Raw genomic sequence first — 25,716 nt, 5'->3', positions numbered from 1 at the left:
TAAGCATTACAAATACTAAAACTCATTTCAGGAGTGGTACATCCTTAAAGAAAAGATTTCCAATTTTTTTCCCCACTTTCCATGCATAACAGTGTCATTTCTTCAAAAAGACAGGCTAAACCATCTAACACATAGTGAGATTTTTAGTACATCTTCATCCCTGCTCCATTCCTTACTACTTTTTAATAAAGAAAATCCAACATGTCCACTTTTTTTCCAAACTACTATTTAGTTTCTGTCAAAGAGATACTACCTCTGGACATTCCTGTTCCATTTTAATTTATAAACACCAACTTTCTTAAAAAACACCACCACCACAACCACATTACAGAAAAGAAATCCTGTGTCTGAACCTGCATTCTTTCCAGCAATGCCTCTCTACCATGGGAACTGCAAGACACACACCAAACATCTGCTGCTGAAGCCAAGCAGCAGCCAGTGTGTACAGAGGGGAGATAAACAAGCATGTAACAACAGAGCTTTCTCTTATATAGCCTTCATTTTCCAGCAGTCAGTGATATAACCATTTCCTGAGGTGATTGCATGGCTACTGATGGACTTTTGTCACAAGCTACCTTTAACCTGTTTTTAATGCTGGCCTCCTCTTACCCCATAGCAATTAAAGTTCCACAGTGTATTTCTGTTGGGCTCCTTGCTCCATTTATGCTACATTTGCTGCTTCATAATTTCATCTTGTCTACTCCATTCACGATTTGATCAGCCCTTATTCCCTGTAACCTTTCTTCCTAAGAAAGAGGTAATACTGTGTCTTCTCTCTTATGTGGAAGTCACTACCTGTTTCTAAGCATTACTGTTATTCTATCCAATATTCTTTTTCTAATTATCCATGTCAAATAGCACAAAGATTTCCACAACCCCAAGTATTTGAGCATGAAAATATTAATTAGTTGTTTACAAATGTCAAGTTTCATACTATTGTAATAATTCTATTTTTTCTCACCTCAGTTTGGAATGCCTGAATCTGCTGTGGTTGTAGAAAATCTGGGTATGAATGGATCTCATTTCTTGGTAAGCAAATATTTCATAAGAGCTATCATTCAAGCGTATTTCAGCGTGGGGCTTGTATTCCTTACAGTGCTAGGAAATAATCTGACATTGTCCTTCTTCATACACACTTCATCAGTTGCTCTGATTTCCGATTTTAGTTGGTTGATTTACATCTCTGACTCGAGGAATCCCACTGCACAACATCCCAGCCAGCCCTTTTCCCCCTCCAGAGAAAGTGCAGACATGTAGAATCAGCCACTAGCACATGCCTATGGCCGGGAATATCTCATGAAATATGACTTAGAGGGGTTTGGGGCTTTTTTAATTATAAAGCCATTGTTTATGAAAAAGCTTTTTCATAAAACTTGCATGATTAAGAACATTGACTAGTACAGAATTCTACATGAATTTTACAATAAAAGTTTACAGATACCAGGAACAATGTCTGAAAAAATCTGATAACTACCTTTGTTGACCTTTGTAGAATTTTTTACATAAGTGTGTGGTTAATTCACTGCAATTAATTTGAAGAGGGGAACAGAATAACTCCTTGAACTGGGATGATTCCTCTACCGCTAATTCCATTTGTATAGCTATTGAACTAAAAGACCTTTAAGATCTATTTTAAAGGTAAAATAATTGTTATAATGTATTTACGCACTGTAGAGAAATTATGTTTGCTTGGCACTTCATTGCTCAACAAAACTGTTTCCTGGATGCATCAGGAGTTATATCTGCTCTTTATGTTAACAAGGGCTTCAATCCTGCAAAGTGATCCATTAGACCACAGCTGCTCAGGTGCATGCAGGTTCACTTTGTTTAAAACTGCATGGCCACAAAGTAAAATTAGGGTTTACTAACAATTCATGCTAGTATAGTAGGGCTAACGAAACGGTCAAATACAGGCTGATTCCTGTCCCATTCATGCATTATAAATTCAATCACTAAAGGTGCTGTAATCTCCATTGCTGGATGACAGGGCGTGAAGTTAAAGCTAAGGGTGAATGTGTTGGCTTCTTGTGCCTGCTGCAAGTAAAGCTGTACAGCAGCAGTGGAAAAGGATATGAGAAATATTTTCAGACATCAGTGGTAAACTAATCAAAACACAAGTGAAAAAAGCAAGGGGAACAATGGATAGTATTTGGTGATGGTCTGCAATACAAAAGCAGTATGATTAAAAACGAAAGCATTTGCTAGTATGTTCTCCAAATTATGTATTCTCTTTAGCACATCTTTAAAGATTATTTTGCACTGCAGAAAACATGGCAGTATATGTGTGATACAATGAGCAACATCCATTTTTGATGGCATTGTAGAGAAAATGAGACAAGTCTCACACACTGGTAGTAACCTTTCTACAGCTTTCATGTGTTCTTTAACTGAATTGTTCAGTAGCATTGTCAACATGATAAATCTGTAATAAGGCATGCTTGAAACAGAATTAATTATGACAATACTAAAAAAATAATGAATCAAGAACCTACATTTTGCTATCATTAATAGCAATATTTGAGTAACTACAATATGTTGTTCTCCTATGTACAAGCCAATATGCGTATTAACTTGTAAGAAATTAAATCAATAGTCCACTTCTTTTATTCCAAGCTCCGAGCCAAGCATACAAGAAATCTATACTATTCTAGGAATGAAAAGTTCCTTCTCTATTACAAGGTGCCTGATTTAGAAAGCACATCCTTATTAGATCCCACATTAACAATGTATGATGGAGTAACCAGATGGCTAAGGTACCACACTTCCACTCGGAAAATCTGAGTCTCTGTCTACACCACTTAAAGCATGATTCCCTAACTGGATTTATTGGTTTGTGTAGAGGTGTCTGGAAATCCAGAATTCCAAAATCCTGAATCTCTTATTGGGTCTGTTTATTACCTTTGGCAAGAACCTTAGGTTTTGCACCTCAGTTTATCATTCAGTTACAAAGAGCATATAATTTACTTCACCACAATCTGCAAAGTCTTAACAGAAGTTCAGTATCACCTTTGGACACTGAGTTAAAAGTCACTAGAGAAAAGCTGGCCATCTATCACTAGACAGCAGTGAACAAAAAAACAACAACAAAACCCATCAAACAGAAAACACTTGAACAAGCCTGATGCCATCTACTAAACAGGAGTGGCAGGTTCACCATCACATATTAATAATTTTTAAAAAGCAAATACAAGTTTGCCACTATATGCATGTGCATATAGACACTATGCACATGTGTAGATCTCATGATGTATGTGCAGCATTTCTGTGTGTCTATCTGATGTTAGATGAATATTTAGATACAGATCAGGTTTTGCTATGAGATCTGTTCAGTATCACTGGAGAGAAAATTCCTTCTAGTCTGGCAGATAAAGAAGAAAGCAACTCTCTGGGGTGTCTTCCATGAGAATTTAGTGAACTTTCCCCCACCACACATTCAGAGAGGCACAATTTTCTCGTTTACTTTTGCACGGTCTGAAAAACTGTCTTCCATCCATGAGTGCTGCTGCAGAAAGCACGTAAGAGTGCCTGTGAGGGCTGAGAGGACAGCCTGAGCAGAGCCAACTCAATGCCTACCAGCAGCCCTTCACAATTGTCAAACAAGCCCTTCTCACTGTAAAACTCTTCCAACCTGCCCCAAAACCTCTGCCATGGCACTGACACCCTAAGCATATGCAGCACATGCTTTTTGTATTAGTGAGATATGCCAAAATTCAGAGAGGCAATGCCACTCTGGGGCAGGCAGCGTGTTGGCCTGCTGGTGAGAACCGCTGGAAGGTAGCTTTCCTGGAAAGCAACACCTGCAGCCAGCATGCTGCACATTTATCACAGGATGTAACCACCAACACACCAGATGTGCCTGTTTCCTGTGTGGTTTCAGCGAGGACACTCATTTTTTTCATTTTTCCAAAGAAAAATGTTGTCAGAAGTTGGGGAAATGCTGCAGAAAGTAATTATCCTAAAGCTCACCACTTCACACAAAACCTCTTAGGGGGCCTTTCTGCATAACATGTCCTTCATGTCAAATGCAAATTACATTTTATTTGAAAGTGAATCAGATGGATTTATCAATACTAAGGTCTTTTGAAGTTTAAAATGTTCAAAGTCAAGTCATGCAGGCACTGTAGCCACATAATCTGTGATAAGTTGGCCACAACACCTTAAATCAATTTTGGCTGGTTTCAGAACAGAAAGAGAGCAATCAACATTTATATGGTCCTTTCTTTGACTATTTCTTGTCTTTGAGTGGCTAAAAGACAACCACTTTTATAGCAATATTATATTTTGTCTTATAAACATACTGAGTATCAAACTGATCTTTTATAGGAAACAAAATTACATGCATTTCATAAAAATTTAGAAGTAATAGCTCTTCCTTTACACTTCTGCAGAGTCTAAAAATGCAAAAGGGTGGTATATTAGATCTGAGTTGTACTGTGCAGTTTCATTTTTTATCAATAGTACTATACTTGTGATAGTTATTCAATATGCAGTTCACATCTGAATGATGCTAATTTAGTCCTAATGTGCAAATCAGCATTTAGCCACAGCTGCGCTGCACAGAGCATATTATATTCTCTCTTGCTTTTTGATGTTTGAACTTGCTACACTATGCTCTGCTTTTCAGTTCTCTCTAAGAGTAGGTTGCTTGTTTGATGTTTTTTTAAAATTCTCTTTTGAATTCCCAGTGACAGATTGAAAAAGATATTTAAAAAACAGTGAATTTTGAATTGAACTTCAGAACTGAAAAAAGGCAGACTTTCTTATTGGATTTGTATATAGAAAATTTACTAAAAGAAACCTCAAACACAGCAAAATGGTCAGACATTGATTCTAAACAACTGTTGTGTATTTCTCCTCTTTCTTGCTCTTTCAAAATGTGGTTTGAATCACATGGCTGCAATATGAGTGCCTTGGAGAAGACCAGACCCATTTTCTTCATCAATACACTATTGGGTATTTTTGAGTAATATTTAAAGAATGGAATCTCTGTCTTCCTGTGGGAGATTCGTGCCTCCCTGCCAGTGCACAACACTGCCAGAGCTTGCCAGGTTCATCTCACCGAGGCTGTCCTTTGACATCCTTTATGTCGGCACTGCTACTGAGAAAAAGCAGCTATCATCTCACTTGGATGCTCCTCCCCATCCCCGCAACGCAGAAGCAGCAGATAGGGAAGGACAAGAACCACATCTGCTTCCTCTAGTGAACACAACGATCGAACACACCACACCTAGAGCTTCTCTGTTGCTATGTGAATGCTGTAGAGTCCCACAAGACCTAAATCACTTCCCCACTTTGCAGCTAAGAGTGTTTCCCATTGCTGTGAGTGGTATTTTAGCAGCATGGGTGAGGGGAATAGGTGGAAGGATAGATGAAAAAAAACTGAAAATTGGTTTTGGCTGCTTGGATATCTGGTAGGAAAGAGCTAACCAGCATCAGGTTCTGTCCAATAGGATCTGACATCCATCCCTGTATACCTAGTTTTACAAATAAAATTTGGACCATGAATGCCTTGAGTTTCCAGAGAAACAAAAAAAAAAAAAAAAAATGTTTTCTAGGTCCTAAATAAACAACAGAAGTTAGAAACTTAAACAGGAATAAGCAGCTTACTATTCTTCATAACCTAATTCCTCTGGAAAAGGGCCAAAATACTCTTGCAGTATTTTCCCCAGGTATCAAGCAAGCATGGAAATCTTGCATATGGGTGAGGTTCAGAGAAACATGGTGCAAGCTGCAGGTACTGTTGAGTCACACTCTCGGGCTGGCTATTGACAGCTAAATGCCACAATTCCATAGCCAGGGTTTAATAGCGTACCACTTATCTCAGAAAGCCATGAAAAAAAGCTTTTTCACAATCACACAAAACCTCCATACTAACATTTTGGGGTATCCAAGTGTTTTGTGTGAGTAGAAGTGATGCATTGTTTGCCCTGCCTTTGGCAAGCACACAAGATCCTTATGACAAAAAACAATTGTTCACCGCAGAAATGTGATGTTACAAAAATACCTATTTTCAGCTGCAAAACATGATTAGGCCATGTAACTGCATTAATTTAATTGCCTTTTTGCACAATTTCTATTCCTCTGACATTCCTTTCTCCTATTCACATTTATCTACCGTCCAACACACAACACCTCTCATTTCCTCAATACACTTTGCAGGGGCTGAGCCCCTCTTTGCCGCCTCCTCTTTACACTTCCTTGCCTTAGGTGCCCTCCAACACCTAGTGCTTTGCTTCTGCTTGGCTTTTAGCCAGGGTCCCCTTTCCCTTTTCTCCTCAATTAGGTCCTATTGTTCATGAAAGGAAATTTCTCCTTCTGACATTTCTCATTGATTTGCAGTCCTACAGGCTTTCCTCATTTCCATCCTTCCAAGCTGTAGAGGTTCCCCATCAGAGGCAGCTGAGCTGGCTCAGATACAAAAGGTATTTTTTCAGAAACACCTTCATTTCCAGGTATTTCTACAGGCTCTGGGCTCACTTTCTCAATGAAGACTCTAGATAGTGGTAGGAGCCAGGCACCTTAAGAGCTTGAACTCTTTTGTGCAAAGACAAGTGACCTTAGCATCTATGCCGATAGAAGGTGCTTTACAGACATTGAAAACACTGTTAAAATAAAGCTGTTTAAAATGGAAGTTTCACAGGGCAGGTGGAAACTGAAAATAGTTTCTCCTCAGGGGAGACAAATGCAAAGTATTAAAACAGAGGGCAGAAAATGTAACAAAGAGCAGAGAAGTGCAATCTTTGCCCTCTACCAGTTCTTGCAAAGCAATGCAGGGGGGCTGCCAGCTAAGGGACAGTCAGTAACAGCTTCCTAGGTCACCCTGAACATCATCAGCCATCAAGTATGGAATGGTTTGGCTCTGTTTCTTACCAAGTAGGAAACTGTTTCTAAAAGCAGTCACAGGTACTTACAGTCATTTCAAAAACAAGAAAATGATAAGAACACACCATAGAAAGGAGGAAAATGTTGCTAAACATATAAAGTAACTAGAATCAAAGAGTGACCTTAAAGAGACCACAGCTAAAAGGGAAATATTTTACAGCCTAGCTCATCTGCTGCTTATCAATCATCTTCAATTAAGTAGTAAGGTACAAGGGCATTACATATTCATGCATCTTCAACAAAGCATAAGGCATCTGTAAATTAAAAGCAAAATTTGCATATTTATCCTTATTCTTCAAAAAAACCCAAAAGATAAATATGAAGATAGGTTACTGAATGTAGATAGTTTCTGAAATCTAGGGAACCATGAAGTTATGCATCATTATCTGACACATAAGAACACAAGTGATTTTATATATCAATATATTAATTTCAAAATACATTAATATCAGTAAAGAAAACACTCAAAAGAAAATATTAGACTAAGATACAAAGTCCAACATCATTATCACCAGATTCCCATGAATGTTAGCTTAGAAACAGGATTTGTATACAATCATTTTGAATTATTTCCCTGCTAAGTATTTTCAAATATCTCAAAAGAAATTTAATAAAACTGTCTAATGCTATGATCTAGAAATGTAATCCTGCAGTAAGAAATCCCAAGCCAGCACAAAAGTATTCATTGCAGGAGTGGCCCCTTAATTTTTTCTGTGACAGAACAGCATTTCTATTCATATTCCAAATCCTGCTGCCAGAAATGATTTGAACATAAATGTGTTTGGTTTATGCAGTACCTGCAAATGATGCGAAGTGCTTGTCTGCTTTCCAGTCTTTAAGCTCAGGCACACAACAATCCAACTAAATTACAAATGTCAAATTAGTCATAACTACATTAAATATGGATTAAAGGAATATATTTCGATGCAGAATTCTTTGTTCTTAAAGTTTACTGATAATTTTAAATGTTATTAAAAATTTCCTTCAAGATTTGTGGACCTTTCAAACTCAAGGAACATGAAAAAATGTGAGAGGTTGTGGAAATTTTATGCCATTGTGTCACAGTTTCCAACATGGACTTTGTAAGCCTTGAGCTGAAAAATAGGAAAACTCCACACAGTCTCAGGCTTTCCAATTTTGTACTTCCTCCTGTTTCTGCTTTGTTCAAACATCCCAGTTATATAAATGCACTCCCTCTGAGGTCATTTTAGGAAATTGTCTTTAGATACGATCTGTGATTTGAAGAATCTTCATTTTGGGTGCTTTTGTACTCTTTCCTTCCTGAAAAATCAGGAGCTTTTACAATGTGTGCAAGTTGGAACTTCACAACACGAATGTCTAAAATCATTAGTCATTTTTAAAAATCTAGCCAGAAATGATAACCACTCTCCCATTGTTAAATACCAGCTGCTAACCATTTCAGAAATCTTCTAAAGTCCCTAAAACGCCACAATTTAGTCCTTCTGCTTTCATATTAGCTGTTTCCAATGCAGGGCTATAAATTCCTAATTCTCCACTCTTTATTTTATCCTTGAAGAGGCAGGTGAATATGGGAAACTGATACTAAAATGCCAAGTTCGTTTCATCATTGTTTATCTTCTGTACAGCACTGATCTTACAAGAAAAAAACAAAAAGGACACAAAAATCAGCAGCAGGAAAAGACATATTGTAAGTTATATAAAGATTATTTAATGAAGTAATTGTAAGTTTTGGTGAGCCAGTCCCACAGGAATTCAGCAAAATATCTCAAGCAGGAAAGATAGCAGGTTTTCTCTTCTCCCAATGCATACTTTTCTTATTAAAATAACATATACATATATATGCATACGTAAGAGTGGACCAAATTTGTCATTACATGCTGATAGCTGCAGCTCCGGCAATGCAAAGCTACCATACTAGACAATTACAGACAGTTTTGCCTATGTTTGTCAGAATGTCACTCAAGACACACAGCAGTTGGAAAGCATTAGCCAACTGTGGCTGGTAGAAGCATTTGAGGAAGTTATACTTCATGCTTTTTACTAACAAAGAATGAAACTGGAACAATCAGTGAGAATTTCCCAGAGATACAGATTTAGACAAAGCCACCTGCATAAGATCGGTACTCTACCTTTCTGGCAGAGTGGAAGAAAATAAAGCTCAGGAATGCAAGCTTTGCAGGAGCACTTGGCTTTTAAAAATTAAAACCCTGTTTTCACAGAAGGATGAGAAAGACTTGAACTAACTGGTGGGAACACTAATCAATTTGCAAGTAGCATTTCCTTCTGTAAATATCATTTCCTATGAACCAAAATGACCGAAAGAGGTTAGAGAACTAAAAACTTAAACTCTTTCACTCCCACTGTACATCCACAGCAGTTATGTGTACAAGCCATTTTACCAACAACAGAGCCTACGCTGGTTCTGTGAAAGGGTGTGTTACACTAAAAATTGCAGGTAAAAGAGATACGAAAGCAAAGCTGAAAATTAATCAGGAGGTAACAGTGTGTCCACAGGAAGGGAAAGCCAAAGCCCATTTGATTTTGCTGCTCTCACATCTATATGACATCTCATATACGTCTTTAATACAATGAGGGAAACAGTAAAGAATTTATGTTCATTTTTGGGTCCAATTTCTTTCTCGGGAATCTTTTTTATTATCAGAAATTTTAATTTATAAGAAAATTTACTCTTACAACATCAATTTATAATAGCCATAGAGTTACCCTAGGTAGTATCTTTTTTTAAGAGTAAAAAGAAATACTGGAAAACTAGTAATCATGTAACAGAAATACAGCAGTGAGGACAATAGGTTATAGATGTCTGGACCTCACTGACCAAGCTGAACTCTTAACTCTATCATTCCTTAACATTACAATGAAAAGAAATTGACAATAAATTCGAAGTAGACGCAATCTCAGTCTAATGAAACCAAGAGTTCCCAAGGATAAAGCACTCACACTAATTTAACTGTCTTGTTAATGAGGGGGACCATAGTGCTCTTAGCCTGGAAGATATTTCTGAAGGTTTCTGGGAAAATACCTTTTTCTGCAGCAAAGACTAAAACCAGCTGAATAGTATTGATTCTCATGAGAAAGCATGAACATGGTTAAAAATCAATTTTGTAAAGGAGTTTTTCTAAGAAAGGGACAACTCTTAGGGCTCTGTTGATTTGGAAAGGTGAATACATACAATTCCACTGAAAACAAGGAAATCCTGCGAGACCCAGACAATATAGTAGGGAAAAAGTGCTCCTTGGGAACAGGGCAGGGAGAGTCTGAAGATTTAAGTTGTTTATTTCCACTGGGTTCAGGAAGGGAGGACTTAATTTTCTGTGTAAATACAGGATTGCACTAAATAATACAGCTGGCTTTAGCATAAGTTTCTATTCCAAACAGAGGGAACCTGGAAAGGCCCCAAATATTGACATGCTACTTGGGCCAGTGGGTGATGCTAGTGCCAAAATGAGATAAATTTCCAAGGAGATACATTTTGAGCTGCTATTCCTGATGAATCAAAGCAGAACTGATCGGAGTCCTGATTACAGAAATGAAAGATGACTAGAAATAATTATTTAAAAATAAATAAAAGTAACTTTAATTTCCCAAAAGAGCAGAGAAAGAAGTACACTTTTTTTGAAACAACTTCTAAACCTGTCTGGACACTGCTACTATAAGGCTGCTAAATGTAAAGTGACATGAACTAAAGCAAAAAAGAACATTGTTAGTCCCAACAAGACATCCACAGGGGTGTTACATGAGGATGATTACACCAGGACAGTTCTGACAGTAAATTTTTTATGTAGACACGCTTGTAGCCTAAGAGCTAGATATAACCCACAATAACCTGAGCATATTTTGCTAATGCTGACTGAGCTGTTATGGCTGTATTAAAAGGCTTCACACAGCTAAAAATGAAAATCCATGAAGTCTGCAATGCAGATTTATATAAACAAGAAACACAGAGACAGATAAAGACCAAGTAACCAAGTGTCAGGGCGTTTCCGTTAGTAAAATGAAGCCATCCTGTTCTCTTTTACATGATGCCATCTGCTCTGAATAAGCATGATGCTGAGGGCAGGGGGAGAGCAAACAAAACAGGAACAGCAAACCTGTAGATTGCTACAAATGTACTGACTGCTAAATTTCAATGTAGTATTGTCTTTAATTTAAAATGATCAGCAGATGGCTCGCACAACCTGTCAGTAATCAACATACTGTTAAGAGCAACAAAAGCTCGCAGCCATTCCTAGAATGGCTCAGAGGACACTATTAAATATTTATCAGTTTTTCCATATCTAAAAATTCATGGAATTTGCCCACGTTAAAAAAAAACAACAAACAAACAAACATGCAAATGCAATTGCAGAGATATTTCATTAGTGAGTTCCCCCAGTGCCAATTCTGTGCATAAGCACAGACTTTACCATTAGGGAATCTGGCTTGAAGTTTGGGTTGCATTGCTGGAAAACCACACCACACACTGGCACTCAGAAAGAGGCGTGCTGGAAAGAAATTAGAATTCCCAGTGGTCCCACAAAACCAGTGCTTAGAAGAATAAGAATTTCAATCATTTAATGTATTTTAGGCCTCTGGAATACTGAAGGGTAAAATCTGTCCAAAATTCACATTAGTGTGGCAAATGCAGAAGCACAGCTTCTACTGGTAGGGTACTTGGTGTCCTCTAGGTACTGTTACCTACAGTATTAGTAAACAAATAAGCACAAAATTCCTATGAAAGCTATTTTGTTAATTAATATTTTTAAGACCTCCTATAGAATGCTTTTATTCAGTTTCTGTGCTTTTCTTTTTATTTTCTCCACTGTTCATGTGTAGATGGGGTTTTTTTTTTGCTTAACAGTTTAACTGTTTTGCCCCTTGCTACTTGAATGCAATCTACATTTTTAAAAGCTGTTATTGTCTGCATCTATTGCAACATGGTCCTTGAAAAGTGTAAGACTGAGAACTAATGAAATCTTACAAATGCCCTGGATTGATTTGTCACAGTATGACCCTGACAGAATAAAAACTTGATTTTCCATTAAACATCCCAGTATCCTAAAACAACATCTGATCAGCATAATATGAGTAGGCAGAGTGCTTAACCATCTGAATGTAGGATAAGATAGAAACAAATAACTATACAGGTTGTACAATTTTTTTGTTATAAAAAATACAGACACTAGATTACAAATGTGTATTTGATATTTATGGCTGACAACCTATTTCACTCACTCAGAACTGCCAAAGGAAAATGCTGACATTTGCCCTGAATCCCTAGTTTCCTGTGAAGGGGGAAACACAACACTTCATTTGTGCATTAGATTGTCTGGGTCCTGTAGTATATAAAAAGTAGATTAGATAAATGTCTATATGTGCCAGCATCATGTTGTAAGTGAAGGAGACTCTTCACTGGAACAAACAGAAAAACCTCAAAAACTCATCTTCTTACCCAAATGCTTTTGATTCAGGTGGTTCACAGAGTATCTGAAATGCAACTGTACAAACACAGCACTGAATTTTAAAGAGCCAATAGGAAGAAAAGCAAATAAAATCTGTAAGAATGAGGGTATCATCCCCAAAGCCTGGGGTTATATTTGGTCATAGCACATACACTTTCCCAACAGAAAGTCCTCTACCAACAAAATTTCAGTCTTTTTTAGAACTGTACCATGCATTATTTATGGTGTTATCATTTCTTTCTTTTCCCTGTCCAATTAAGTATTCTTGAACTTTACACTGTAGCACTACATTTTCTGTTGGGTCTTGAAGGATTTTTGTGACTCTGCTCATGAATAAATTCAGGAACATAAGAAACTGAGAAACTCAACAATTAGGTTATAGGAGATTTTTTTTAATGTTTTCCTATGTTTTTCATCATAACACAAGCCACCACATTGGTTCCAAACAAGGGAAATATCCATTTGGGCAGCACAGATGAAATGGGTACAATCTGACATTTGCAGACAATAGCTGGATTTCCACAATGTAACATGAGATATGGTTCCAAGGCCAAGAATTTCTTGAATATGATTTTGCTTTTGTTGAGCTTCAGTTTGAAGTAACTCATATTCATGAAATCTTGGATATGAATTTTAAACAGCTAAAGCCAAATAGAGCCACTTTTGTCATGCTAAATGGTACCCAGATCCACAGACACTCCCCATAAGCATGGCCATCAGTCAGAAGGTCAACAACTATCCCAACATCCATCATTTGAACATGTGCGTGCTCACGTACACATTTGAACGAGCTGCAGATTCACTCTCTCACATAAAGATAATAGTGGGAAGCAGTATTCATTTTACAAATGCGTTTAGAACACGAAATGCCAGGGTCTTTTACTTGGCAGGTGATGCAATACAAGAAAATGAGGAAAAACAAGTAATACTTTTAAGTACTTTAGAAGGCATCTGATCATACTATGCAGGTATATTACATGGCTGAGTAACTACAGTCACATGAAAAACCTGTAGTTAGAAAGTACTAAAGGAAAAGAAAATTAACTTTTATTACTTAATGCTTTATTTTTCTGAAGTAGAAATACAATACTTTTGTTTAGGTTTATGGGGGAGGTGCCCACCATTATAGGTTATTTCATTAGTTTATAAGGAGAAATTTCTAAATGGACTTTGCTTTTTAAGTCTGCATGTCTGAAATTTAAAACCTGTTCTTACCTCCCCTCCCATACTGAGAAAAATAAGTGAAGACAAAATATAGATTTAGCAACAACACCCATTCTGTGGCCATCTTAATTTATTAAGGAGATAGTTTTTTACATTTTTAAATTTTAATTGCACCAGAAATAGCTACAAGTAGTTGTATGATATAATTGAAGTGATATGCTCATTGCTAGTAGCTTTAGTCACTGAAGTGAACATGGAAAGCCCTGCTGAAAGATAGTACTTACAATATTTATTGAAATATGAAGGAAACTTATGTAATCAAAATTGACTGGTTTTATCCAATTAAGTTATTTTATTTTGCCTGTGGTCGCTTACAAAAGGACTGGATTCGCATAGATATGGAACTCATTACAAACCTTTTAACACAGTGGTGGATTAACTTCTAATATACATGCAAAGTTTGTCAACATTTAATATTTAATTAATTGACCCATATCAAAATTCAAATGTTTGGGTTTTTTTTCCTGTTCTTTTCCTGTTTTACAAGTGTATGTGCCCAGGCATAAGGATGGCTGTTATGTAAGAGATGATAATTGTCCATTGTTGCCTCTTGACTTTCACAAATCTATCAAATCATTTAGGGAGCAGCATATGATTTTTATATTAGTGCTCGATGTACATTCAATTTCTAGTTTGCTTCTGTAGACAATAGTACAGTCACTCTGCAGTATAAATTGGTTTAACACCTTGATTAAAAGACTAAATTGCACATAAGTAAAAATGGAAATATTCACTGCAAGTTAAATTTCTGTATTAGTCAACGATTGGAGGGGGAGAAAGGGAGAGAAAAAGTCAACCAACAGTGACATTTTCCTAAAAGGAAACTGCTCCCACACACAAGACAACTGGGCTCAGGAGACTAATTTTAAATTAACGTTTTAGTCTCTTTTGTGCTAGCATAAATATCACTGGCTTTCAGATACCATTATAATGACAGAATAATATTAGAACTGGTTGCAAATATGTGTATTGTATCCCTGGAATGAGCTTATTTTTGAAGCCATGTGAATCTGCAGAAATTACTAGGATGTGAAAGGATATTTGCATGCACAGTTTTGACCTCTTCTCTTGCTCTTTGTCCATTAATGTATCTATCTCAGCTGGTTTGTCTTTTAGCATTCCAAAACTTTCAGTAGCTTTCAAAGCTCAACTTTTCTCAGAGAAAACATGCTGCTTTTCCTTTCTTCTCCGACTCTAAACTCTGCACAAGCTTGCTAATAGATTTAAAGATATACTGCTCCAAAATGGTCAGATGGTACCGGACTGAAATTCAAATGTTATTGTTTCATGAACTGCCAGGAAAGGAAACAGTGTCTGTATCTCAGTGGAAATTTGGGATTTCTTGTAAGCATTTAATCTTGGTTGTCAACATGTTCGGTCATTGACTTGTAAAGCCTTGAAACAGAGATATATTTATTTTTAGACATTTTAAATTTATATCCTACTAATTCTTTCTCTGCAAGAACCACACTTACTAACTACTGCAATTTAAATTTTAAAAATTGGTGGAAACAGGGGTTTTTCTAAAAGAGATTCATGTATGCTTATGTATAGTAGAACAGTAATTCCGATGACATTTGCCGTCATTTTTATAACCCACTTTTTAATTGCCTTGTTCACAAATAAGTCAGTTCACTTCAAGAAAGAGCCAAAAGGAAGTCTGTTTCATATCTATTCCTGAACAGTGTCTAATGCTATAAAAATCAATGCAGAACATACCAAGAGCAGGATTGTACAGTCTGAATAATTAGAACCTTTGAGAGCTTCAGATGTAGATAGGGACTTCACTGGCTAACATCAAGTGTCAAAGAGAAAAGAATGATATTTACGTTTTTGAAGATTCATAGCGCTGAGAGGGAAGTGAATGAGATACACACTCTGTGCCCCAGAACCTTGAATAAGTACTCAGATCCAGCATGAAATCCAAATAAATAAATGTTTGTGTATAAAGACCAAGCAGCAATACAGAAGTAGAAAACACAGAAATACTATATCGTTTATGTACCGATATTCTGCAGAGAAATATATATGCACACGAACACTGGCAACTTTGTTTAACCTAATATTGTCTATCCAAAACTAGATCTCCTTTTTCCTAGTGAAATGCAACTAATAGTTTAACATGTACTAGACAGACATACATCACTTGACAAATGGGTCATTATACTGTTAAGCTTCCATATAAGAACAAAGGAGATTAGCAATTTTCAAAGCACCTTTTCCTTTGCTACTTTCTAACTGGCATTATCTGTTCAGCTCATGATAGCCATACTAAAGGGAAATCAAACCTCTCCAATTAAATTACTCTTTACCTTTGTAGCTGTCCCCACAACAATCTATCATCCAGAAGCATCATTAGCATCAGACACGCTGCACTGACAGAAGACATGGTTTATTGCATTGGACCAGAAAATATTTTAATTAAACCATTTAAGCATACTAACAAATCTAATGGCATCCCAGAAAGGCAGGGGATGTTGAGGTATGGGAGAGAGTATTATATTTACAGGCTGTCTTTCAAATTTCCAAATTGGAGAAAATAAAGCAGATGTTTAAATCAAATATCAATATCTTTGATGTTTAAATCAAATATCAAATAGCTTTGTAGCCAAGTACTTACCAAGAAAATTTCTAAACTATTTGTGTCACTGGTAAGCATTGATTAATACTGTACTAGTCTTTGGTTTTGCCCCTTAAAAAGGTGGATCTCATGACTTGGGGCTGTGCCCTGGCCATAAATCACTAAGCAGCACTCTGCACAGTGTCACAGAGCAGGAAAGAGGTCACCACTCTATGCTATACATGTCTTCTATCCCGTCTTAGAAGTCCTCATCCACACTCACCATACTGAGACCCAACCCAGATGAGGTTCGTGCTTTGAATAAAGACACCTACCGACATAAACAAATACAAGTGCCTTTCTCCAGTGGCAGAAATAGCTTCTGTTTGAGCCAGTGCCACATGCTGCATACAGTATTGGCAGTTGGTCTCTTCAACACATAACAGTCATGAAGGCCAAGTTCTTACAACAACTTAAATCTAGCATGTATGCTTTACAGTAAGGGATCTTCATCGTATTGAATACTGTGATTATTAAAATGAAGCTAAACTGTAGAACTAAAGCACTACCTCAAGAATATAAACCAGTATCAAAGAAGGTACAGCAAACCTACCCCACTATCCAGGGGGTATTTTCAAAGTTACGTAGCTCAGCAGATTTCTGGGTGAGCGTATAAAATTGTTACTTCAATGTAAAAGTGTAAGGAGCTTATTGTGGTTTGTTTCCAAACAGAAGGTGGCCAGCCATAGAAACGTTTGGAGCCGCCAGGCATGTACAGAGTCACATCTGGTTTCTGATTCAGCAAGGGCATTTATTCTTATCATTAAGATTAGCTACTTCTAGTTCCCCTGATGAAATTTAATGTGCTTACAATTATGCGTATGATCTTTCTTAATCTCTCAAAAATACTCTCACATATAGGTTTTGCTTTTAAGACTGCTGTTGCAATTTTAAGATTGCTGACCACTTCTGCCATAGTATTTGCTCTAAGAAGCAAGAGGATTCTCACACCCCTTCTGTACAGCCTTTTCAGGCTCAGCTATTTCCCAGCACTTCTTGTTATAATTACTGTTTTTGTCCAGATGTAGGAAAGTGGAAGGCAGCTGCTTCTGCAGGCAGTGTCAGCAGGGAGCCCTTCTGCACAGTTCCCAGGCCCTTGGCCAGCAGGGGAGAGCTGAAGGCCCAAAGTCTCCCACTTTGTGGGATTCTCCAAGATTGATCCCCTTGCTCCCAACAGCCTGAGACACCTGCGGAGTCTCCCGATGCAATTTTTTGTCCTGTATAGCAGCATTTAAGTAGGATTATGGCTTAACTTTCCCCAAGTAGCAAGAGTCCTTGCCAGTCTCACCTATTAGTGACCTGAGAATTGATTTCTCCTGTGTTATTTCCTGTTGTCATTTTCAGCCTCCCTCACAAGAGCAGGATGGGAACTCTTAATACCCAGAAAACAGACAGAACTTTTGTTTTTCAATGGAGTGCACAAAGCGCCTTCCACTGAGACAGCCTCTGCCATCATTCCAACGCTAGCTGCGTTTTAACAAACACCCCCCCAGAAATAGGATACGAGGCAATTAATATAAAACTTGCTCAGGTTATCTAGGGGCAAGAGACTCTGTCAGAGGTAGGGAGGATCCTGGAAGAGCCCCCCTACTCCCACCTCAGCAAGAGCCTGGTACACAGACCATGGTGGAGAGGTCTGCTCACTTAAGGATATACTAGGTAGAAAAAAGAGATTGTTTAGGTAGGAAAAGATGAAATAGAAAGCAATTGCATGTAACCGCATGGCCAATGGAGAATCTTGTTTTCACAACAGTGTTGTTTTAATAAGCTAGATGCAGAGGGGCACACTTGACTCAAATCACCTGCACGCAGTGATAGGAAGGGGACTCATGTAGCTGGAAGCAGCAGCTGGCCTCACACATGGTTCAGCCCTGTCAAAGGGCAAGATTATTAAAAGAAGCTGACAGTGTATATCCTGTTAGATGTCACTATTAAACTGTGTCCCAAACTGGTCAACAGGCTAGTGCATTCCCACCTTGGTCTGAGACCTGGGGAAAGGTCAATTCCTAAAGCACCAGTTCTGCTTCCAGCAGAGCCCCATGCTGAGGACATTTCTGCAGCATGTCCTGTTTCTTGGAGATGTCAGGTCACTGGTATCTTGACTACAGACTAGAAATATTTTCCAGGCCATTAATTCTTAGATGTGGCCAAAAATGGAACTTCCAACACTTCAATATTTCCTTTTATTCTGAATCAGAATGAATAGTTGCAAGTTTCCCCATAAAAGCAAAATTAAAATGTTTTGGAACCACTAAAGCAGTATTATTGACATGCCTCATTTGGGCCTTTCACCTTATATTAAAAACATCAAAATAAATGGATTCAACTTTGCCTAAGTTTTTCTACGTTCTTAATCATCAATGAGGTGAAAGGAATCCTGCAAAACAATGTTTTAATTGATGAAGCATTTTTAGAGATAAATGGCTCTGCTAGAAGACTTGCAGCTGGCTCTTCTGAATTCTCTTTTCTCAAAAAAAAAAAAAAAAAAAAACAGACCTCCTAATCTTGCAGCCCACATCAGCCTGCATCAGCAGCAGGCTCTACTGGCTTTTGCTAAGGCTAAATTTCTAGTGGTCGCAGTTGTTATTTCTGTATGTGGTGACTTACTTCCTTTTTCAAACACTAAAACCCATTTTAATTTGCTTAAGCATATAGCAGTGCATTACTATAAAGATATGGGAAGTGGTTTTATTTTCTGTGTTCCAGTAAGTGTCCTTTCAATAAGGACATGCAAATATAGAGCTCAGCCCACAGAGCATTACACTGTCAGTGAGGAAGACAGCATAATTTTTGAAAGAACATTGGAATCCTCTAATCTCTCCATCAGGTCAGCCTAAGACCAATGGGGACACCCATGTTCTAGGAAAAATAACATGAACTTTCCCATTGCATGCACCAAAAAGACAGATTTATGTTGCAGATCAAGTTTTACTGTCTTAGACTAAGGCTATTTCTGCAGCCAGCTTTCAGGGAGAGGACCATTCATTCAGCATGTGAGATTGAATAAGATAGGTTCAAAAAAAGTCTTGGATAGCCAAGTGTGAGCAAGCAGCTCCTGGGGTACAGAATGGGCTGGAAACCCTAAATCATAAACAAATAAATCACAGGCAAACCCACTCATAGCATAAATGAAAACAAAGGATCAACTAGTTTAATCTTTCACTGGAGCCCTTTCAAAGCAAAAATGGTTAACCTTAAGTGTACGTACTTCAGGTACTATAGCAAAAGACAGTTTCCTCAAAATAATGTAAACCACAGGGATTCACTGAGCTACTGTCACAGGAAAATATCTTTCTGTCAAAGAAAAAACAAGTTCCTAACATCTCAACAGTTAAATAAATGTGGCAGGGTATACAGTACAGACTTCTCAGCCTTGGAGTTCTGGCAAAACCATACAGTAGCTCAATACATACTAAACCTAATCAAATCATTAATAAAAAAAACTCTTGGTTTTGACCTGAAGTGATAGAGCAGCAACACTACAAACATCTCCATCAACGGTGCTAAAGTAATCCTGATTGTCCTAAAAAATGTAAAATACTCTACTGTTCCTTCCAGCATGATAGACTTCTAAACCTCAAACTCCCAAAACATGTTGAACACGGCTCTTAGTAACAAAACATTAGATGAGCAGTCTTGTTTAACTAAAACCGTGCCTGAGGACAAAATAGCAGCAGCACTTCCTGATGGCTGACAAATCCACAGTGGACCAAGAAACCCATCCCCAACAGTCCTATTTACACCAAGCATTTCCTGAATATATTCCCTTGCTACTGACACTGTTACCAACACAACTTCATTTGTACTACGTGAGGTCTTATATAAGCCAAATGCAGATATGGCTGCTGTAAAATCTTAGAGCTATCATGTGTATCAACAATTCTGGTGCCACTAGCATGACTTACCCTAATGCTTTCACTACTTTGGAAAAGCATCAGTGTCCAAACAGCAGGGAGAAGCCCCAGTGAGTGCAGGCAAAGCCAGAGTGACTCTGCACATAGCAACTGGCCTCATGTCATTGCATCCACTCCCATGCTCAGACCTGAAAGGTCAAAAGTATATTAGAACTGTTAAGCACCTGCACTGGATTACCAGCTCAGTATAGATAAGACTGCATCACCCAGCTCTGGCTGGCATGACTGTTAACAAATAATCTTGTCCTTACAGAGCAGCTCTGCAACAAACAGGATTGCTGCTCATCTCTGCTTTCACATTAAAGCAGTAGGCTCGCCTGTCTGAAATGACAGCAGCTGTTTCTTATACCACTTCTATACTGTGACTTTAGTTTCATTGCAGAATATCAACATTTCTGTTCAACAAATACGATTCACCATGTTTTGAAAGTAACAGAGATGGGATGATAGAGGCAGCATAGCATGATTCACCTCAGCCTTGAAACTGCGTGGAGCTCTGTTTCACTAGAATTATGCTACCAGCATTCTTTACCTCTGAGATATTTGCAACAGCTACAATGAACTGAGAAGATTGTAAAATAAACATTTACAGCCAAAAATTAACCAATATAGTTTGACAATTCTTGCCACAAACTGCCTACCCCGAAAAAATAATTTTTTTATTATTGTTGCCCACTTCTAATTACACTTTCACTAAAGCACATTTACTTTCCTTCTTCCTTCAGATTTCTCTCTGTCTTTACCCAGTCTTCTGTTGTTGATCTCTTTCATTTTATTTTCTGGAAGATAGGAAAATTTAAAAGCAGCGTTCAAATCTATGTTCATTAAACTACATCCTTTGACTATAGATATGGCACTCCTAAGCCATATTTTTAAAGAGTTTTTAAAATAATTAGTATTTCATTTTTGCATAACTTTGCTCTTTTTTTCCTCTTTATTAGTAATTTATCCATTATGTATGTAATAGCACTGGAGGCAAAGGTAAATCAAAGCCTCATTGGGGTGGGTATCACACAGAGTTTTAACAAGGTTTTTTTCTTCAAAGACACTATAATCTGAATAAGCTAGACAAAATGTAGAAGAAAGCAGAAAAATATATTTTAAATGCTATTTGAATAAAATTATGAATGAGAAATGAAGATATCAACTATGACTCAGCAAAACACTTAAGCACAGATCCCAGCAAATACACCCTCTTGTCTTCGATAAAAATGATTTAAGCACATGCTTATATGTTCTATGGATTCAGACCCCACACATCTTGCCTGAATTCATATGAGATCTGAGCCTTGGCCACAAAGCCCCGCTTCCCGTCCCAGAGAAGCTTACACTTGTGAGTAATGCCACACCTGACACATGCATTAAAGCTCTAAAGCCTGACTTTTCCTATTTATCATAACAGGTCTAAAATCTCACTATTTCCTCAGTGACCCTGCTGAGATTCTTTAACCCTTATCCCTCAGCTTTTTGGATGTTGTCTTTCTTTAGTCCGCACCCAGGGCTAAATAACCAGTTGTTCTATCACCCAGTGTCCCCTCCCCAGCTGAGAAAGGGAATTGGGAAAAGGATGGAGACTCATGGGTTGAAACTTAAACAAATTTAATAAAATAAGAAAGACAATATCAATACTCATACAAAAGTCAAAGAGTTATACTCAGCTCATAGAGTGGTAGCAAGTTCCTCCAGGGATCACAAACATTGAGAAGAAAGGGAAAATAGAGCAAAGAGACCCAGATCCCTACCAAGCTTTCCCATTTATAGCTAACATGACATTAGTGTTACAGAATATACCTGTGGGCCAGCCTGGATCAGCTGCCCTGGATTTAACTGCTAATGGCCTTGATCACCACACCACAGCTGGCCACAAACTGAAACAAAATGTAACAGAAAAGTGATTCTATAAATTTTATCACTGCAAAACCAGGACAGATGGGAATATTTTAATCCTAATGCCCCTTCCAACTTTTTCTTCTCTAATGAAACTGTTCTTCAGGATGACACTTCTGTAGTAGGAGTCCACGCATTCATAAAGATGAAGAGACATCACCACCTTGCTTCACATAAGTGAGATATTACTCAAAGGAGCAAGATTTAATTTGAACGGCTCTGTAACATGAACAGGATTTGAATTAGGCTGAAGTACAGGGAACTGCAATTTCACTATGTAATATAGTTACAACCTGTTCATCCGCTATGCAAACTGGTCTCACTATAAAGCCTCTGCACACAAAGTGCTCTTGCTACCACTAGGTGTCAGTTTTACACACTTTAAAATTGATAAATACCTTAAAAATAGTAATTCTGCATTCACAAGAGAATCATATTTCTTTATTCTGCCATTCTTTCTGAATTGACCTTTAATTTTAAGGATTCCACATTTTATTTACTTTCCTCTCTTCTGCTTTTCTCCCCCTGTGGCACACAGTTCTCCTTTATCTAAGAAGACCTAAAAGATTTCCACTATGCATTTATTCCATGATTTACTTAGTCTGAGACACTCTTGACAGTTTTTGCCAGATATCCCTGGCAAAAGTCTATAGCTCAGATTGTATTTCTAGAGGATAATACTGAGATCTTATTCTTCTTCCATAAGGATATTTTTATATTCCATAAGGACATTTTTACTAAGAAATGCCATATCTTCTCTGACTAATTACAGACAGTCTACTATGCCAGTTAATAGAGGATAACATTAACATGTATTATTACAATTCTATGATTTTTCAGATTTTTGCTCATATTGACTGCCTAAATGTAGATCATTTTTATTTACACTCTAACAGTTCTGTCTGTCAGAAATGAAAATTGTAGCTGTAGATTCCTCCTACTCCTGGCTTCTTGCAGGTCTTTTTGTCAATACCAAACAGATTCCATAAACATAAACAGGTCCTAACATAAAGAAGTTTATCATAGTGAATACAGATCTTTTGTAATATATTATGCATTTACTTTGCAATAACATGAAATTGCTTTACATCAAATAAATCTGAGTCTTTACTTCCCCCTAAAAAAACTGAAGAAAATCAGGAGGAAGTCAAATTCATTATACCATATCATATTCAAATATGTATATATAAAGTTATATTTTTATATATATACACACACACACAAAAAAAAAGCAACAAACTCATTTCACAATAAACCTCTCCAAACTGGTCCATGCTCAGAACTGGCAGCGTTACAGAATGTAACTCAGCATTACTGTAAGGTAATGACAAGACTGTCACCTTACACACAGCTTTACTCCTCAGACATTGACAGCTTACCAAGCAACACAATATGGTTGTTTATCATAAAGTCAAGGGAATCCCCTCATCCTCATTCACATCAAAATTTGACCTTTTCAGACTCCTACTGATCCTTCAGAGCTCTCCTGGATTGTTCAGATATTATTTGCACCTGCAGCCATAACCATCTTATACAGGTCCTTACCTACAAGGAGGGGTTGAAAAGTAAGGAAGGGGAAAGAGATGTGCTTATATGAACTTCAAAATACAGTTGAAAAGACTGTATCATACAATCAACTATATCAACAACCTTCTTCAAAGACATCTAAAAAATGTTTTTGAGGCAATAACTCTATTAAAATATCCCTTAGCACAGCCTCAGCTAGGAACTATGAAAGCATGACAAAAAATCTCCAAAGCAAGCCTGAAGACCAAAACATACCAGGTCCCATGACTTCTGACAGCCATGTTTGTGACTTGGAAGCCTTCCTTAGAGACATGCTAAACCTGGGGCAGGTGAAGGTGCCATATATGCTACAGACTGTGTTACAATGGTTTATCCCATGCAAGAGCCCCATTTCCTTTACCTTCCTACCACACTTACTCAGTTTCCTCAATCCAGGACTCTATTTGCATGCTAACTACCCCTTACCCATCTACCAGTCATCCTCTACATGTCCCCAAGCCTGTAAAATGCTGTAAGTCGCACCCAGCCAAAGCATATAAGCCACACACACATGTGCTGACCATTTGCAAAGCACATGCACAGAACCAGAGCACCTCAGACATGCCAGTTCACTGTGCATGCACTGCACAGTCCATGTGCATGAGTCTGTCTAAACTTTTCCAGACAAAAACGCATAAACCTACTTACAGATCTGCAGCTCCAGATTGTACAGAAATTTAGCTTCTCTTTGCTTTTGACGTAAGGCTTCCTCTTCCTCAGCACCCACGCTGACAAGCAGCTATAGCAGGATAGGCTCCGATCCAAGATACACCTCTGCAAGTAAAGGAGCGAGAGATACACCTCAAACATTTGCACCCTTGCAGTGTTTCTCCCCTTCCATGATCCTATCTGCAGAACAAAGCTGGCTTGATTTGCAAGCTATGAGTTTTGGTTAGTCTTAGCTACTGAGAAAGTTGATGTCAGGTGAATGAAGGAGCCAGTAGAAAAGAGGAAATCAATAGCGGGTTTGAAGAAAACATAATTTTTACATGCTTTCTAAATTGCACTCTAACATGAAACTGTAAATACAAAAGACCCAAACACTCCAATGTGTCCCTTTAGTTCCTCATTGTATATCTGGCAAACTCATGTCCCTCCAGGAAAGAAGCGACTTTATCACACATGTTCATTTGCAATATATTCCATTCACGCCAGTATGAATCACTAACAATGCATATCATCAGCAACAACAGGAGCAATGGATGATTAAAACCTGGAAGAATTAGTCATCTTCTTACAGAAGCTACCATGTAATTTCAAAAATGTTGAGTTTGCAAGATATTTTTGTACTCTTTCCTAAGACCAGAAGTTTGTTGCTAAAATGCAGCAGCAGTTCTGAGTGGCAATCAATGGTGCAATTTACTGGGGCTGGGGGGGAGGACCACCAACACAAACATAAAAAATAAGAAAAGATAGGTTTCAGATGGACCCATAGACACCAGTCTCCTCAAACTTCAGGGAGGCTCATAGCTTAATCCCCTTATTGAAGACTGTCACAGGAAAAAAAAAAGACTCAAGTTAAACCCCTCTATATAAAACATTCACCAGTATAGGAAGTGCTTAGATCCATGGCTTGCTCCTCTGTCAAGCTCAATTGCTAGTTTAAAAAGTGCTTGATCTGACCATACATGCAGCACTTGTCTGTGCAGAAAGACCTGCCTACAGCAGAGTGCTGCTTAAGCAGCAGATTACAGCAAACATCAGCTTGAAGGGCAGTGAGAATTACACAAGTTATTTGGCTGCAATCACCAAGCCATTATACCTCAGCAATCTTAATACACTCAGGAAAAGGTTTAAATAGTCTCTTTTGCAAAGAAGGAGTGAATAAAAATCAAATCCTTACAAGAAAAAGCATAGCTGCTTCCTCCTCTTATTTAGAAGGTGCAACAACAGAGGAGGAACTGGCCCTAATATTGCTGGTCATTGATCTGCAGAGGCAATTTGGTGAGTCATTACAGCTGACGAAGGCTCAATGAGCCCACATGGGCCTGTCTGCCAATCAGACAGCTCAATATAGTTTTAAATTTCCTCAGGAATTTGGTGATTTCTAGATCTGCTAGATCATCTGCTAATTACCATACGCACTACATGTAGATATACAGCTGCTCTTTGTTACAGTTATAATTACAGGCTAAGTATTAAATGTTGGGGGTTCTCTAGTGTCTGAAATGGCGTATTTTCA

At 37.8% G+C, this 25,716-nt stretch overlaps 1 protein-coding gene across 1 annotated transcript in view; it reads left to right on the top strand.

The window, feature by feature from the left end:
• The window catches only part of BLNK (B cell linker), a 104,991-nt gene that overhangs the window by 3,868 nt on the left and 75,407 nt on the right, over window positions 1-25,716 (top strand). The window contains exon 2 of the mRNA XM_068399392.1: window positions 967-1,029. Coding sequence (XP_068255493.1) covers window positions 967-1,029 — 63 coding nt within the window. The remainder of the gene's footprint in view (window positions 1-966; window positions 1,030-25,716) is intronic.

Source organism: Nyctibius grandis, chromosome 4 (genome assembly GCF_013368605.1).
Source record: "Nyctibius grandis isolate bNycGra1 chromosome 4, bNycGra1.pri, whole genome shotgun sequence".
Classification (NCBI taxonomy): Eukaryota; Metazoa; Chordata; class Aves; order Nyctibiiformes; family Nyctibiidae; genus Nyctibius; species Nyctibius grandis.
The sequence above is the reverse complement of the archived record's forward strand: the minus strand, read 5'-3'. Positions and strand labels throughout refer to the sequence as shown.